Source organism: Halichoeres trimaculatus, unplaced genomic scaffold (assembly GCF_033239565.1).
Source record: "Halichoeres trimaculatus isolate MK-OKI-2021-1 unplaced genomic scaffold, fHalTri1.1 fHalTri1_scaffold_1, whole genome shotgun sequence".
Classification (NCBI taxonomy): Eukaryota; Metazoa; Chordata; class Actinopteri; order Labriformes; family Labridae; genus Halichoeres; species Halichoeres trimaculatus.
In genome coordinates this window covers 24,850,038-24,867,783 of record NW_027437179.1, presented here as the reverse complement: position 1 = coordinate 24,867,783, position 17,746 = coordinate 24,850,038, and the positions used below count along the sequence as shown (strand labels likewise).

At 39.1% G+C, this 17,746-nt stretch overlaps 1 protein-coding gene across 2 annotated transcripts in view; it reads right to left on the bottom strand.

Moving 5' to 3' along the window:
- The window catches only part of tex264a (testis expressed 264, ER-phagy receptor a), a 78,947-nt gene extending 61,586 nt beyond the window's left edge, over window positions 1–17,361 (bottom strand). For both annotated transcript variants that reach the window (XM_074675971.1, XM_074675894.1), the window contains exons 1-2: window positions 16,821–17,361; window positions 703–924 (exon numbers count right to left, since the gene is read on the bottom strand). In XM_074675971.1, coding sequence (XP_074532072.1) covers window positions 703–924; window positions 16,821–17,078 — 480 coding nt within the window. In that variant the 5' untranslated portion in view covers window positions 17,079–17,361. The remainder of the gene's footprint in view (window positions 1–702; window positions 925–16,820) is intronic.
- Between the last annotated feature and the right edge of the window lie 385 nt (window positions 17,362–17,746).

Here is a 17,746-nt window from a genome sequence, read left to right as displayed (position 1 = left end):
AGGGGAAAAGCAGGTACAGAATAGTGGCCATGAAGAGAATAGCATAGATGCAGCTAGAACAGCCCTTTTTTTAATAAGTATTGGACATTTCTCCAATAAGGTGATACATCATACCCTTTTCAACTATTTAAATGTGTGTGGGTCTGTCTACTTCATGAGTTGTAAGAAAGTGCTGGCTAGAGCATTTAAATAACTGCAGTGATTCAAAGGTGTAACTTGGAAGGCAAGGGTGGAGATACTAGGTGAGGCAGCAGGTCTAACTACTCGCCTTCTGACATCAAAAGGTGAGCAGATTTTGAACAGACCGTTAGACTGTGTTATAAGACCACAAATAAATGACTGGGGAGGCTTATTTCACTTTCTGTGGATACGTTAACACCCTGGACACCCTAGTATTGGAGCAAATTACAGAAGAAGTGGGTTTTTTGTCATATGTCCCCTGTAAATACCACAAAACTGAAACCAGACATAGTAGATTTTTTTTATTATATTATGTTTATATGACCTGATTAAATGAATCAAGGTTGTGTGTTTGTTTGATTACTGGAATAAGCGGTCACTAGAGATGCATGTAAGGTGCATTAATACAGCCCTGCTTATAGATGTCAAGCAGTAATGAATCTCATTACCAGGTGTAAACAGCATCTGAGTGTGACTTCAGTGTGTACAGGTTATGGTAATTTATTCTTAGGTTGTCCTTACCTCGATGTAGGAAGTCAGTCTGGGGTAGACTCTGTGTGGGCCCAGCAAATGGGATAGAGTGGTGGTGCAGGGGAAGCTGGTGGTCACAGCATGGCTCACTTCAGGCAGGGAAAACACTCTGAAGCCAAACTTCTGATACATCTCCTGCAGTTCTTCATCTGGCTTTTCTTCACCCTCGCTCAGGACGCTTCCCACCACATAGCGACATTTCTCTGCTGGCCTCTAAAGGGACGGAAAATGGGAAGAAATGCATTCAAACATCAAACAACCCCTTTGAAACCCTTTGTATTGTACAGCCATCAAACAGAAAGCAATGTGTGGCCATCTGTTGGAGGAAAATCATGGCATTTCAGTGTATATCTATTGTATTTGACGGCTGGACATTAATGCTGGATGCCATTTATTTTAAGAAAAGAGGGCTCTTAAGAAAACAGGAAGGCCAAGAGGAAGGAACAACTCAGGAGGATTAACCAGAATGCCACCGATGTGATATACGCTGTAGCAGCAAGAAAGTAAAAATAGAGGTTGTTTGATTTAAATTTGAGGAGACATTGCATCCCCACGTAGTCTTTAGTGCTAATGCAAGGAGGGCTGTCAGCTGTGGTAAACATTTCACAACCTGGTTACATACAGAATATGGCAGTTCAAACTGCATCTGAGCTGAAAGTTGTCACCTCTTTTGAAACCAAAATGGAAGAATATTATATTGCATCTGGAAATGAAGATTAACTGACCTAGGAGTACATTTGCCCTTACTTGTTGATAATTATTTCAAATAATTTATTATCATTATTATTAATTTTATTATTTTTTTATTAATTTCTTATTATTATTTTTATTAATAATTAGGCCATATTGAGGAGAGCAAAAAAAAAGTTGCAGAGATGAATGTTAACTTTTCTTTACCATAGAGCGTCTCTGCTACAATAGCATCTCTCAAAGTGCCCACATGTCTGCATGCTGATGAGAGACACAGACTCACAATCACCCTCACAAATTGTCAGTCAAACATTTCTGACAGAGAATCCCTGCTCACATTTGTCTGCAGACTGTCTGCAAGATGCCTGAGGAGCTTCAGGTGGAGAGTGGGAACTGGTGATACAGGAGAATACAATCTTTTTGCACATTTCTTTACCAGTTAGCTTAAAATCATGTCCTGTAGGTTTATTTTATATTTCTACAGTTTTATAGTTTTAGGTTCTGAGGCGGGGTTTTTATTATTATTATTATTTGTTCTGATCTAACTTTTTCTCCCCAATATCCATATCAAAGAAGCACCAGCGACCTCTATGTATTACCAGCAGGGTAAATAAAAAAGGAAAAATTGTTGGTTAAAATGCAAACAATATAAAATGTGATTATGAAACACGGTTACGTTATGATACGACTAGAACACAACTATGACACAATTACAATAGGATAAAGAGGCGCTGTGTTGGCATTGAGTGCTGTCCAGATTAGGCAGCTTCCACAGATTAATGTAAAAAAAAAAAACACAAAAAAATTAAAAATAAATAAAAAATAAACTGACAATCCATTGAGGATGGGTAGCTTTCACCACATTTGAGACAATACTGTGCTGATGCCCAGTACCTGGCAATCGGTATCAGTACCCAACGGTACCAACTTTCATTACTTTTTGTGTTTATGTGGTAAGAAATATCATCCCTTTAATAATAAATTGTATTTTTTTTTCAATTTTACATATTTATTCTATAATATATAAACTTGCAGTGCTGTGTTCATGCTTAGCATAGAAAATTGCCTACTCTTCCACTCCCTCACAGTCACAAGGATGCGTATAGGTACCTAAACATAGTACCTTTTGATTTTTCGTAAATCAGTACCCAGTACTTTTGACAGAATTCGGTCAGTACCTATAAAAGAACCTAATTCAGTACCCATCCCTAAAGTCTATGGATAAAAGAACACATTCACGGCACATTCTTCAGATTTCAGCTCTTTTGGCTTGATGTGTGTGTGGTTTCTGACGTGTCTGCTGTCAGCCTCAAGCAGAATCTTGAAGAACTGCAGCTTTTAGCACTCCTGCAAAGGCTCCATATTTTTAAACTGGGGATTACCGCCTGTTTTTCTACAATGAGTAATGATGTGATGCTTGAGTTAAGAAGGCACAGATCATAAGCACAAACAAAATTCCAGTTCAAACAAGTTTGTTTGCCTATTGTAACACTGCATAAAAAAAGGCTGAATTCTCGCCATTGACTGTTGTGAATAAGTAATATACTGATTTGTACTGTGCAAAATCTAGTCAATGTAGTTCCCTAAAAAAGAACCCACTTGAGACTTACTGCTGGTTTGTGCTCTGTGACAGTGGCGGTCTGTGAAGGGCTGGCACTAAGGGGGCACAGATGGAAGCCAGCAACACTCATCCTCATGTCCCTGGCATGCTTGCATAATTATCACGTCTAAACGGCACAATCTTCTCTTCCCCTCCCTTGCATTTCTCACTTTCGGGGATATTTTTGACAGCATTGTGCTGCTACTACACAGCACTCCTCCCCGTCGTCCTAATTTGTTCACACAGCATCTTTTGTGCTGTGATTCAGTGTTTGCTGGCTGCCGGCGAGACTCCCCGCCTGAGATAAATCTATTCGATCACCCCACCCCAAACTCTCAGTGCAGCTTAATACCTGCATCATGAGGGTAATAATAATGACTGACAGTGCCTGTTCAACATGAGCTGGTAATCTCTACTGTCACCTGACAGAGACCCTTGTCACTGTGTTTAACTGCGAGTCAGAGAACACAGATCACCTGATTTTGACATGGAGTTATTCATTCAAGCAGCTCAAGGTACATTAGCTCTATTTACAATATGGCAATGAGTCATTTTAAATATGGGCAGTCATGATGGGTGTGTAAGCACTGTAAGAGTCATTTATTTCAGCAATGTTACACTGAAATCATATCTATTTGCAACTTAAGTAACAAATATTACAAAAAAAATAAAATGAGAGTAGGGTATAAATCAGATGACATCTACTTCGACAAATCATAACTAACATGAACCTACTTGTGTACATTCTTTCACATTTTTTTTTTTTTTTTTTTTGGGGGGGGGGGGGGGGGGGGGGGGGGTTCTCATCGACTGTAGGCCATAATTATTTCTCTTTCTTTTTTTTTTTCAAAATACTTTAAATTTTTCACTTTCTGTGCACTGACTGTATCCTTAAGATGTATGAGTTTCACTTGCTTCTTACTTTGCATTTTACTTTTGAGACATTGGTAGATTATTGCTTGAGACATTAGCATGAATTTGATTTTTTTTTTTTTTTTTTTCATTTATACTGGCAGTGACTAAAAAAAAGAAAGATTCCATAAATTATGCATTGTGGCATTTTTCCCCTTGAGTTTTGTGTAACTTCCAAACTTCCCTGTTAAAGGGCCAAACAATGCTTTCATTTGTGTTTGGCTTTATGAATCACTGTGCCAAGCTGCTTCCTTGAAGGCTGCTGCCATGGCAGTGAATATTAATTTATTTTTCAAGGTTTGTCATTTGTGCAGAGCAGTGCATGTGCAAGAATTAAATTGTAATAAACTTTGGAAGCTCATGTTTCTGTTAAACAAGTGGAAAAGCCTAAATTTAAGTGATTCATTTGGAATAACACAACAATAGCCTCAAGTTGCTACCCAACAAAATTTACAACCTGCCCTTCACTATATGCTGTACTGACTTAAACTCTTGAAACCTTAATGTTTTAACTGTGTTTGGATGCTCTCATCTAATTGGATTTATGTTGCAGGGCTTTGTCTCCACACGTCCTCTTTCGCACATCAAAGTGCCATACATGAGTAGAAGTCAACAAGCTCTCTGTTCTGAGCTGCTCCTTGGTGGTCTATGATAAGACCCAACAATAACCCCTCAACACAAAGGGGATAACAACTGCCCTCCCACGGTCTCGCTTCAGTATCTGACCATCTTGCTATCTCTCAAGCTCTCAAGATTGACTGTAGTGTGCTTGCCAAGCCAGTAGTTCACTAATGATATAATTCAGGCTCTAGCTATCATTCACATCCCACATAGGGGCTAAAAAGCAAACAGCTGTCCTGACTGCATCTCATCTCTGCCTCCCTCCAGATAACAACCCCTTGAGACTGCAGCCAATTAGAAAAGAAAAGAACACTACTCCATGTACTTGACTTGTCTTGTTTCTCTACCAAAGTTGTTTTGTTTGCGTCTGAAATTCTCATACCACTAAAGGTAGAATTTCTCAGATGCTGTCCTCGGTGGGTAGCAACTCTCCAAAAGTCAGCTGCTGCTAAAGCTGTGTTTTTATAGACAGAGGGCAATTCCTTTTCTCAAAGGGAGCTGAGGAAAGCCCACCATGGTTTCTGATTGGCTGAGGTGAGAGGCAGAGAGTCGGTTAATGAGAAAAACTGCTGAGTTTTTACCTCTGTATCTGAACTCTGACATTTAACGTTTCTAAGCCAAGCAGCAGAGAACCAATTCAGTCAGTGGTGACTTGTAAACTCCAGTGGATGTATACTGTAGCTCTCTGCAAGATTTACATTTTTAATTTCACTGAATCAACCTCTGCTACTTCAAGTGTAGCAAACACTCATTATCTACATTGTCGTATTCCCCGCAAGCTCATTAAACTGAAAAAAGACATATAAGTCAAAGTTTGGTAGATCCCATGGCTCAGGGGACTCAAAGATGGCTTCCTCTTACAAATGGTGCTGTCCCCATCTCTACCTGATTCCCCTTATCCAAGTCTCAGAGGACCTGTTGGGAGAGAAAGTAATTTCAAAAGCAATTCTTAGCTTGAGGCTATGAGGGCCTTCTTTTGATGGATGAGAACTCTCTAACAGTAAAACGCTATGGCTGACAAAGATAATTCTTTATTAGCAGACACGTAATGAGGATTTACTCTTTTCATCTTTCCTCCTCTTGGCCCCCACATCTCTCCCCCTCCTGGCTCTTACCACTTGGGATGCATCATTTTCGGAGCTGGCCCCGTTTACGATTGGTCATTTCTGAAGTGTTAGCAGGTTAGAGGACGGAGACCAACAGGGCAAGTAGCCAACAGTCTGCCTCCCTGTGACTTCAGACAGGTTCATAAAGATTAATGCAAGCTCTGACTGACCGGGGACCATTGAGTATGTTCATTAACACAACTCCTGTACATAGTGTTCGATAGACAAAAAGTGAAGCTAAATCATAAGAGTAGGAGCAATTTATTTTCAAATGTCAATGACAGCTCAGCCATGAAAGAAACAGCATAAACGATCACAAAGAAACTGTGTGAGGTAGTGATACACAAACTTAGACTTGAGTTTCAGCTGATACTAGGAACTACACAAGCCACAACCTCTGAGGCTAGCAAATGAAGCTATGACTAAGAACTGCAATTCCCAGAAAGCTCATTTAAGATTTGAGACTCCAAAAATTAAGGGATTTTTACACCGTGGTACGACACAGAGTCCTGGACCTTAAAAACCCTGTTTTTCCTTTCCTCGGTCTGACAATTTTTTCTCAGAGGTGCACATCAGAAGACATGCGTTAGCTCCTGTGTTGGTAACAGGGTTACATTAACCTACAGCATGGGCTACAGAGTTTATTTGCAAAGAGGAATTTTTTTCATTTACCTTCTTGGTTTGTATTAAGGTAAAGAGTTATGTACTACTAGGCAGGTGGTGAAGCAGATTTGACTGATAGGTGGGCACATTGTAGCTGTTTGATGATATGAAACACTGCCTGTAAACAGGATGTGTGACAAAATAATAAAAACCAGACAATGTCCTGCATAAATGTATTCATGTCTTACATTAAAATGTTGATTTACTAAAGGGAACTAACATGAGTCAAAACAACATAAATGTGAGTTTTTTGTAAATATAAATCAGATAAGCTCTACAAATATGGAATGAATGACAAAAGTGATTAAACTATAATAATTTCCAAATTGAATTTTTTGAATGTCTTTTATTTCATGCTTCAGTTTATTTTTTTGAACTCTGCTGAATACTGCTTTAGTATGTAAACTTTTGACATTTAGTAGGGGGATGGACAATCATACACTCAGGTATCAAGGTTTGAAACAAACTCTAGGTAAGTCAGATAATTAACTCTGCAAATGTAAATGGAAAAAGTGTAGACGTCATGACAAGGTTCACATCAAAAAGCTCACACACACTGAGTAAGTATGAGTCATTGAGCATGGGAGTGCAAAGTTTAGGACTGGGCATTTCACGTCAGCATTTCCAACATGGCTACCACCATGTTTAGGCTTCATAACATCCCTTCAGAGCAAAAAGGTGACATCACCAAGACAACTGCCATGCTTTATTCTGTATCATACATTCTATGTCTAATACATTAAGGATTTAAAAAATGTTCATTTCAAGGATGGAAAAGTTCAGCTCAATAGCATTTTGACTGATTTACTTTGCACAACCCTGAAGATCAGCACTAGACTATAGAGAATTTTTATTGACACATTTTAATTCACCTGAAAATCCCCAAACCAAACTTTTTCACAGGTATGTAATATTAAGATGACAGGCAACTGCATTGACTAGCCTTCTTACCTACATCCAACACCTTTTTTAGGTTTTATCAGATACAGACCTGTAATTAGTATCTATATCAGTGATACTGGTATTGGAAGTGACTAAATTTTACAATTATTAAATCAGTTTCCTCTAGATCTTTATTTTGTCTGATTTTTAATGGTTGCCTCGCAGTTTAAAAACCATCAGCTGTGAGTGTAATTCAGATTTTTTTTAAATTGAAGAATGAAAAGCCTGGGAGCAAAACATCCCATTCGTCCTTCATGCTCTTGTTGGCACACTGGGTTACTATTATGCCAGAATGTAGAGGAGGCTGTGATTATACAAGGGTCCTTCACTTAACTGAAGTCAATACATCTGCAAATTTGGAGCCTCGCTGGACCTCTGCACTGTCAAATCAACATCTGCAGTGAAGCATGACAAGGAGCAAATGTAGCATTCATAAAGAAAGAACAGACCAAGTTTGTGAAGAGAACATAACAGCCTAAAAAAAAATCACAAAAAATCACAACTCATCCACAGTCCAGTTGCTGCAGTGGATAAATGTTACGCACCAACAAGACACACAACTGCGTTTGCTGAAGTGCTCTCTTTTTCTGTTCAGTGGTTCACACCAAATCGCTTTCTTTTTATATCACAGATAGGGAGACAGATGGTGTTCAGGGCACTTCCATGAACAAGCAGAGAACCTGACATGAGGGGAGCAAGAAGAAAAGAGGACTATAGGATAAGCCATCTCTCAACAAGAGCTGTCATTTGCCCCAGCATGTCGGAGTGATAACCTGTCTCAGCTGATTGGGAGCCAGCCAGCCCCCCTACAGACAGATGAGGCAGCACAGGCGGAGTCACTGGGAGGGAAATTGAAACTAATAGGGCTGCACAGCACTGGGGACACAGGTATGCTGAGATGAGCTATTTGCAAGTAAATGAATGGAGCACCAATTTCAATGTAACAGGATTTTTTAAGCTACCATTAACATATAAAGTTGAAGCTTACTGATTTAAAGTGGAAAAAAGAAAGTAATTTCTAATCAGGGTTGAGAAATGAGGTCAGTAAATCTGATATTTCAAGGTCAAACTCTACATAATAGATATGGTAAATAGGTGGTCATGCAGGTTACAATCCTGACAGGTGAGGACTTATCCATTCTATAAAACTGAGATTTAAAGATGACATGACAAACATATTTAAGAGGCAGTCAGGAGTTTCTAAGTGATCTTGAAAAAGTCTCACTTCCAGATATATGCCTGATCCTAGTCCAAAATTTAAAATGAGATCATCAGCACCAACATAGGTTATTTCTAAAAGCTATTTCTCAGTTTCCCTATCAGCTCAGACAGGATTTTCGATGTCCCCATAACAACACCACTCAGGCTGACAAAGTTTAGCAGCAAGAAGAGAGATATGCGTTCTTCTCTGCTGAAAACGATTTCTTGGATTTATTTTGTAGCAATGGGGGACACTGAAGTTGGACTGTCAAAAAGAAGAGGGGCAGAAGAGCAGAAGAAAACTAAATGGGCGAGTAATAGAGCACGAGCTAAACTGTTTGTGAAAATGTTCATTACATCCTACATGCAGCAGTTAAACTGCAGTGGTCTGTTTAAACTTGAGAGTCTATAGATAGTCCTTACAGCTTCTTTAAGGCTCGAGGTTTGGCAAGAGTCAGGGTGAAATGGGTTGTGTCCGAAATCACTCACTCATTCCCTACTCACTACTCACTATATAGTGAATTAGATGTAGTGGACTATATAGTCCACTACATCAGCTAAATTAAAACAACATTTTGGACACTACTCACTCATTCGCCAGCCGCTGACAGTGATGTTATTACTCTCGCGTAGCTCACGGACGGCTGGGGATTTACAGTTATATTTTTTCACAAACACTGCAAAACAGCATTTATTTTAGTGATACCTAATATTATATGTAGTTTATTTTCTGCAACAGCCAAATATAATAGAAACATTTATTACATGTTATTTTTTTAAATAAATAAACCATATGCACAGAACTTATGCTGTTTAAGAATTACAAGGTCCTGTGATTGCATCACCTGCGATGAAAGGTTTAACGGCTAAGGTCCGTGTTGTTTGTTTCTCAGCACAAAGTTGTGAGATGGGCTCGTCCGAAAGTTAAACAGGGAGTTAAATTCTCTGACCGTTTTTAATGTTGTTTCATGCTATTAGTAATCATTAATCATGTAATCAGCCATTTCTTCTGTTTGAACCGAAATGCATGATGGTATATATTGCTCATATAGTGAGCATCGCTAATACACTACTTTTCAAAATGCATTGTGGGATACATTGAGTGGACTATATAGTGAATGACCATACTCACTAAGATTTCGGACAGCACTACAAAATGGCGTATTCACTATATAGTGCACTATAGGGAGAGATTTCGGACACAGCCATGGATTTTGATGACAGGTCATCACATCTGGTTAAACTAAATAAATAATAGTAATAATGATTTTAAAAAAAAATACTTCTTGACAGTATTGGTGGTGTTGTCTTTGTTTTTATTTGAACAGCAAACAAATAATATTTGTTGCCAGAAGTTTTGTTGTACTAACTTCATGCCCAGAGGTCCTGGGCAACAGTTTCAAGCTAAGTGTAATATTTTGTTACTTCATAAACATACTTTTTTTGAACTTCACTTGCAAGCAGCTTTGCTACGTTCACTTTGCCAGGCTCATTAGTTCTTCAGTGCTTCTAATTTATTTATTTCACACAAACTCTTGTAGATTCTCTAATGTCTAAATATTGCAACCTCTACCCCAGGAATTCAACAAGGCAACAGTTTAAACTCCTAGCATCAAAAAGCAGTCAACCAACGACAGAGGCTGAGAGGTCTAATTATTTAGACAGACTATTCCAAGATTTGGGCACGTACAGAGAAGAAGCTTTGCACTGATCTACATAATAAAAGCCTCTCGCATATATCATTGTTCAAAATGACGGAGAAATAAAATTAAGATTTATGTTAAGTCAAAAACATGTCCCATCTCCTCAAGCACCCAAATCAGAATATGTGTCCACTGCAGTGATGAGGCACTGGCCCCAATGGCCCTTTGAGTCAGGAGCCGGTGGCTCTGACTCTCTCCTCCACCAAATGCATCTCTGTGCCTTTAGGCGGCTCTCAGACTGAGCTGGTAATTACACATGGCATCCTGGGAGTTCTGGCATGTATAATTACTGGCGAGGATAAGCAGCCTGCTGGAGGCAGGACACAATTTTCCTTCGCCACAGCCGCTGGGCTGGTTCACCGCTTCTTGGCCAGCTGGACAGAGTATGGCACCTTTCCAGCCAGATGTCAAAAAGCAAGAAGATAATCTCCCCTAATAGGAGATATGAATGGTTTCCTCCCTCCATTGCATAAGCTTACTTCCTTCCCTACAAATGTTCAATGCTTGATCTGCATCTCCTTGCTCTCTGGAAGCTGCTCTGATAAATATTCGGCTGTGTAATCCAATATCCTGCGCATCATAACACAAGTTGAACAGCCAATTCACGTCACAGGATTGATGATGCAGAAGATTTAAAGGCATTCTTAACCATCTTGTTTCACGGACTAATGGTAGCATGTCAGCTTTTATGTTTTTCTTCAACATGGTTTGTGGGAGCAGATCAAAATTGCATGCTAAAAACACACTCTTGCTACAGTGATGTGCCAGGATAAAAAAGCAGCTAGTGTTTAATAGATTCTGTCTAGATAGCTGCTCACTAGTTTTTTCCCCCTCACCGTCGAGATGTCCATAAACATTGGTGGTGGAGGGGTGTACTATGGGGAGAGCATCCATGTCCACAATCTTGCATAATATTGACTTGACGACCTGTGGGACCAGACTTCAGAGTATCAGCGCATTTATTTCTCATTTTATATCCACCTTTAAAAGCGGCAACTCCTCGCCAGAAGCCCCCCTTTCATGTTGTTGCAGTCGACAGAGACAAGCGGCAGTAAAATGCTAATAAATTTGACTGGGAGCGCAGGCGATGCTCGACGCTCTGATCTGAAATTCCGATTGATGAATTGGAGCACCGCGATGCTCTCAAGGTGAGTCAGACTCCTACCAATTTAGGGCCCCTCTTCCAAGGCAGTAACACACCTCTCTTCATTTCTCACTGCCACTCCCATATGAGCCTACACATGACATTTCATTTTCTCCTGTTTGTTATGGGGAGTCACTAGTGAGGCTTTGCTTCAAGAGCCAAAACAAAGAGGGGAATTCAGCAGATCAGAGGATGAACTGAACAGCAGCCCTGGTTTAGCCTAGATACAAACACATCATGTTATCAGCAACAGAGACAGCTGCATCTGTTGTGTACATCTACAAAGTATGGACAGGCTTTGATCAGTCCACTACAGAAAGCATAATGCCTTAATAAATGGTGTGTCCTATCAATCCCAGGCAATAAAATGACATTTATCTTTTGAGTTGCTCACCGTCTGGTAGTTTTTCTTCATAACACCCACACAACCACACAAGCACATACCCACACAGGCCTCTGAGCTTCCCCTGCTGCCTGCTCTTATTAATGAATCTTTCTCTGGAGATTCCTCACAGACAGGCAGCCTGCTGCAAGATTTTTTCACTCAGCAACACAACAAAGGGCGGAAAACCGAGATTTCAACGATTACATCTACTTTATCCAGTCTGGGTTTCGTTCAATGCTTGTGTCAGAGCTCCATTACAGCAGAGCCTGAGGCGACTCTGCCTCAAACTGTTTACTGAGGTTGAAGTGTAACCTCGAACGCTAGGGAGCCCTTCTCTAGCTGAGTGACCCCTGTGAGCCTACTAAAACTGTGAACCACTAAAATCTGTTAAAGGCGTTTGTATTGATAAGTTGCAGCAATTACTTCTAAATGCAAGCTGGAGTGACTCTACGCAAGAAAAAAGCATCAAGAATAGCAACTTGAAACAGAGCTAATTGGTGTTGCCACAAGGGACTTGACTGAATCTTTACTGGTGCGTTCCAGTGAAGACAAACAATCTCCAAAACTATGCAGAGAGCTGAGTGACTTACATTAATATTCAGAGGAACATGGACTCTGCCTTTTCCAAATTATATGGCTAATTCCAAGCATTTGCTTTGTTTTGGGGGTTTCTAATAAAAAACTGTGCTTTAGTATTTCTTTAGAGAAATTATGCTACCACTTAAAAGCAAAAGTCAAAGATAATGGTGACATTCTTTTTAGAAACAAGGATACACTCGATCCAAAACCAGAAGTGAAAATCACTGATATAGTGTTATAGTAGCCAATTAGTATACATCCAAGTTGGCTGATACAAAGTGCTACTGTACTTTCATATGGTAAAAATCTGTTTGATAAAATGTGAAATAAAGGAATGAGTCACACCACCATGAAATGATCATAAATCAGTTATTAAGAACTGTGCATTGAAGGATGTGCCCACCTCCCATCTGAAACTCAATTTCAATGCTAACACTGCCATCTAGTGGCCACAGATAGCATACAGTTAAGTCTAAAATGTTCACCAATGAGACAAGTAACATGGGGGAAACCTTGTTATGACTGAGTAGATCTTTCCAAGTAGTTGCTAGTAAAAGTAGTTTCCAATTAAAAAGCTCAGAACTGAGCTTAGGCCTAAAATAAAAATCATATGACAGGTTTTAATGAAAAATTTCAGATCTTTACAAGTGCTCTATGATTGCCTGGTTTCATGGGTACAGTTACATAGTAACTTCATGACAACTTTAAGATAGTGGTAAAGGTCATGAATGTGTCTACAGGGCATGGTTTACAATAAAACAAAACATTAAAACGTGACTTATCCATTGTTATGCAGAGGCCAAAACCATATTATTGCACACCATTCATGGCAAATGCACTTTTACAAAAATATTCTGCTCTGCTGGAGTACATGTGTACATAAGAAATCAGTTCATCCACTGTATACAATGTTAAGTTTTCTTTTTGTGAAGTACACGTGTTGTGTTTTTCTCTTTTAACACAGCTTTCTCCATTATAACAGAAACGATCAACACTTGTTGAAGATTTGTGGCTTTTAGAGCACAATGGGCAGATTTACTAGCTGTTCATGCTGGACTCAGAGGTCACCTGAAGTATTGAGGTCACAATGAGGTGCAAAGTCCACTGTAAATTGCACAAAGATAAGTTGACCTCGTATGCCCCCTTTAAACTTCTCAAGAGGAACGTTGTGCCCTGATTAATTTAAAGTAAGTGCATTACATGAGAAAAAAGTTCATCAATCAACAAATAGTTCCAACCACAGTTTACACCTCATGCATCTGACACTTTCATTTTTTGTTTAGTGTTGACAAGTTCTGTTGACACAAAAAATACTAAAACAGCAAACAGCTGTTTTTACAGCCCTCTGTAGCCTTAATAGTAAATAAGCATATTCTCGGCTGTTATACTCTTTATGAAGGAACTGGAAGATAGATACTTCAATCATTCCAGGGGATGAGTTAACTTGTATGAAGCAGCTCATTCAACATAACAACTAAATGAGAGAAAAACATGATACAAAAGAAAAAAAATGCAATAATGACAACAGTAGCAAAGTGCAAAGAGGGTTGAGGTGACTTAACATATGAGTCTGAAGGTTCTTGTACAACTAGTTCCTATAGCACCTAAGTTGGGTAATATGTGCAGCCCCATATACTTGACTGCTTGATAGTAATCAGCCAACCATGAAAGACTTTACAGCGCAGAAGATATATGAAAAAGTAAAACTTTGTGTGTGTATATATCTAAATGTAGTGTGTGTGTGTGTGTGTGTGTGTGTGTGTGTGTGTGTGTGTGTGTGTGTGTGTGTGTGTGTATACATATATACATTTCTGTGTGTGTGTGTGTGTGTGTGTGTGTGTGTGTGTGTGGTGTGTGTGTCATACTATATTATTATTATTATTATTATTATTAATATTATTATCATTGTTATTGTGATTACAACTTTAATAATTATTTTCATTATTTTAAATAATTATGCAAAGGTATTATTATTATTTGTTTTTTTTTTAATTACTTTTTTGCTTCTCATAATATTTGAAGTTGAAGCTTTAGTTAGGCAAAGTTAAAATTAAGCCAGGTTAAGCTTAGCATTTTAAATTTGACACTATCGGTCAACCTGTGCACCCTGACTCCTGGTTACATAACCCCATACATGAAACACAGCATTGTGTCTTCTAACAGCCTCTTATCAGAACCAGCATTTCCTTTATCAGCTATAAAAGCTTAAGTTGCTCTCTTTAGATTAGATCACACAGGTCAACCTTTATAGTCCCAATGTACATTATATTTATAACACAGGGGGGTTGTTTGTATAGACCACAATTATAAAATTGTATTTTATCTAAACTAAAAAATAATGATTGCTGCTAAAAATCCAGAGGTCTGCTCTGGCAATATTTTACTAATCAATTTTTCCTTCTTTATAAATTTGAAGGAAATGCTAGTTCTGATAAGAGGCTCTCAGAAGACTTATTTCACGTTTCATGTATGGGCCACGAGTTAGGGTGCACAGGTGGACCGGTGTTCCCCGCTTAAAGTGTCTACTTAGGGCATGTAAGAATTGAAATTAAAATTGGACCGTGAATCAATGGAAAAAGTTGGCCACGAGGAATAGCAAAGCGTTCAACCAAGGTGGCTCTACAGAGTTCTAACCTCACAAGTTATTTAACTTAAAGGATCTGCTGCTAACTTCTTAGGGCCAGATACCACAGCGTCTTGTGGAGTCCATGTCTAGGTCAGTATTGTGTTAGAGCTTGAGTCTAATTTTTTTCAAAACTGTTTCTTTTTCCTTTAAAGTCTAATTCTTCCCCCCAAGGAACATCGAAACATCAGATCTGTACAAAAACCTCTTTGTTTGCACATCCAGTAATAGCCCCTTATGATCAAGACTCTCCACAAACTCTGTCTCCAGCTAAAACAAAAGTTAAAAACGCTCCTCAAAGAGCCTCTTGCTACAACTTTCCACTGGTATGACTCAACATCAAGATTTCCATTATAAAACAGAACAGCGTGCCGCAGACAAACTGGCAGGTGTAATCAGACAGACAAACTAACCACAGTCTTTATTCCATACTGGATAAGTATTTATTTAGCTCAACAGCTGGGGATTTCCCAGTAACACAGACTCATGTCATCTTTAGCATCAGAAACCAGAAAAACAAACAATCTAACAAAAGTTACTTACCTGTTTTACCTTAGATTATGTCTGTTATCAGCTACTCTGACCTGGTCACTGTGATCTTTTGGCTGATATGCCAAGAGCAACTGTTAGCCAAATGTTTGCCAGATGGCTTAAATCTACTGACTGAAGCAAGTGTCAAACTCAGGTGTTAATAGGACACATAAATAAAACACAAAGAGAAAAACAGGTTCTTTTCTTGTTAAGTCATGGAAAAAAAAGCAATAAATGGGCTCCTTGGCCTGTGAGAAACTGTATCAAACTTCACACCGTGTGTGTGCTCATCCCCTATCAGCTGGGTACACAGTAAACAATCCTGTCTAACAAGCAGCTGTTATGCAGACATTTGTTGTTGACTGAAAACACAACTCGTGATGATCTGCTGAATGGGAAAAGATAAACGTCTGGGACAACTACAGATCACAGCTGAGCACTGATCCAATTATACAGTTTCAGATCAGAATTACAAAGGGATATTCATTGCTCTTTATGCGCTGGGATTACAACTGTAATTCACAAATATTTAGACAAGACAGAGGCTGGGATGATTACACAGATCCAACGGCTGCCTTCAGAGCCATGTGAATAGGCCATGTTTGCCCTTCTAGGTCACCATTTCTGAATTGGTAGCAGACATTGCACAAGCACAGTGGATCAGCACATGAGAGGGGAAAAAATATCAACAGTGCAACGTGGCATTGAACAGCTCACTGGTTTCATCATTCAGGCACAGTTCCTTCAAAGAGCTGCTTGTGCTGTTAACCCTTGAGTCATACATGCCTAATTAAATCAAATTACTTTTGCTAAATATGCACAGTAAACTTCCATGTGAGGCCACAACCTTTAAAGAGTATCATTCTGAGGCAGAAAAACTCAAATTATAAACTAAACTAGATGAACATTTTGTTGAGCTTTTTGACAAACAAGAAATCAGACTACTACTCTACTTTGGTGTAGCAACAGGCAAAGTTGAAAATATCTGCTAGTTTCAGCCTGTTAAAGGTAGATTTGCAGCATTTCTTCAAACTATGAAACAGTTTAAGATTAGGATGTTTTATTATCAACCATTTGCTGCTGGGTAAGGTAAGCAGCTCTAACATTGCACTAACTGTCAGAAAATTTTCTGATTTTGGTTTTCTGTTAGCCAATGTTTACTACCCTTTTATATCTCAAAGTAAAGTATGTCAACAGATAAAACAGCATCCTTGATTAAAAATCTGTGACTCAAAGATTTAAATAAATTACATCGACCCTTCTGTGTTATCCTCAAGACTGTGTAGGTCAAACAAAGCATATCTTACATCTTATCAGGAAGCAAAGTACCCTGGGTTTTGTAGTTATGTCATGAGGTCATGTGTATCGTTGATAGCCCTGTATGTGGCTGTCAGGCTCCTAGGGTCTCACCTGCTTGGGGTCATCGTAGAAGACACCGATAGTGTTCAGCTTTGGCCCAATGCTGCAAGTCTCAGTGTAGGCTGCACCGCAGTCCTTGTATGATCCCTCTTTGAATTTGTAAGCGATGGTAACATTTTTGATAGGAGGTGGCCCAGTCTTTATAATCACTTCGGCCAGCAGCCCCGAAAACAGCAGGTAACCCCCGACTGTCAGAAGCAAACACACCAGCAGCACGACTATCAGGACGACCAGGATTAAGTCAGACATGGTTTGAAAGAACGGTAACGTTTCAGCTGCAGGCAGTGCAGTTTGCTAGAAAAAAAAAAAAACACTGGAGCCCAATCGTCCTCCTCCGGGTCACATAGACCGAGCCTGTAGTTTAAAAGACATAAACAAAGGGCAGGAACCCCTGGCTTTCCGAACAGTTCAATAAATGAGTTTTTCAAAGCAACAATAGACTGACACCGAAGAGGAAACGCAGTTCAAGTTGAAAAGAAAAACAGTTTGTTTACGGCATTTCCCAGGCAGAGAGACATGCTTCCTGGATAGACCATCGACGCACCACGGGAAGGGAGACCACAATGTATGCTTACTGAATGGCGACTTTGCAGATATTTCTCACACCGTTGAATTATTTAATCTCTGTTTATAAAAATAATTATGTATTATAAAACCCTTTCTTGATCATACTTTAATTCAAATTAGTGGCTGTAGCATTTTCATGCACGACAATAGCACCCCTCTATGTTATTATCATGGTTTGACCCTGAAGGTTTGACGTGAAATGGGAGGGTTTGACAAGAATAGTACTTCTGTGTTTTGTATTTAAAAAAATCTGTTATTCTACCGTTCACCGTGATCTATCTATGATACGATTATACGATATAAAGTTTTTAGTGCTGCTTTCAAGGATTGTTATAGCTAACAAGGTTTGT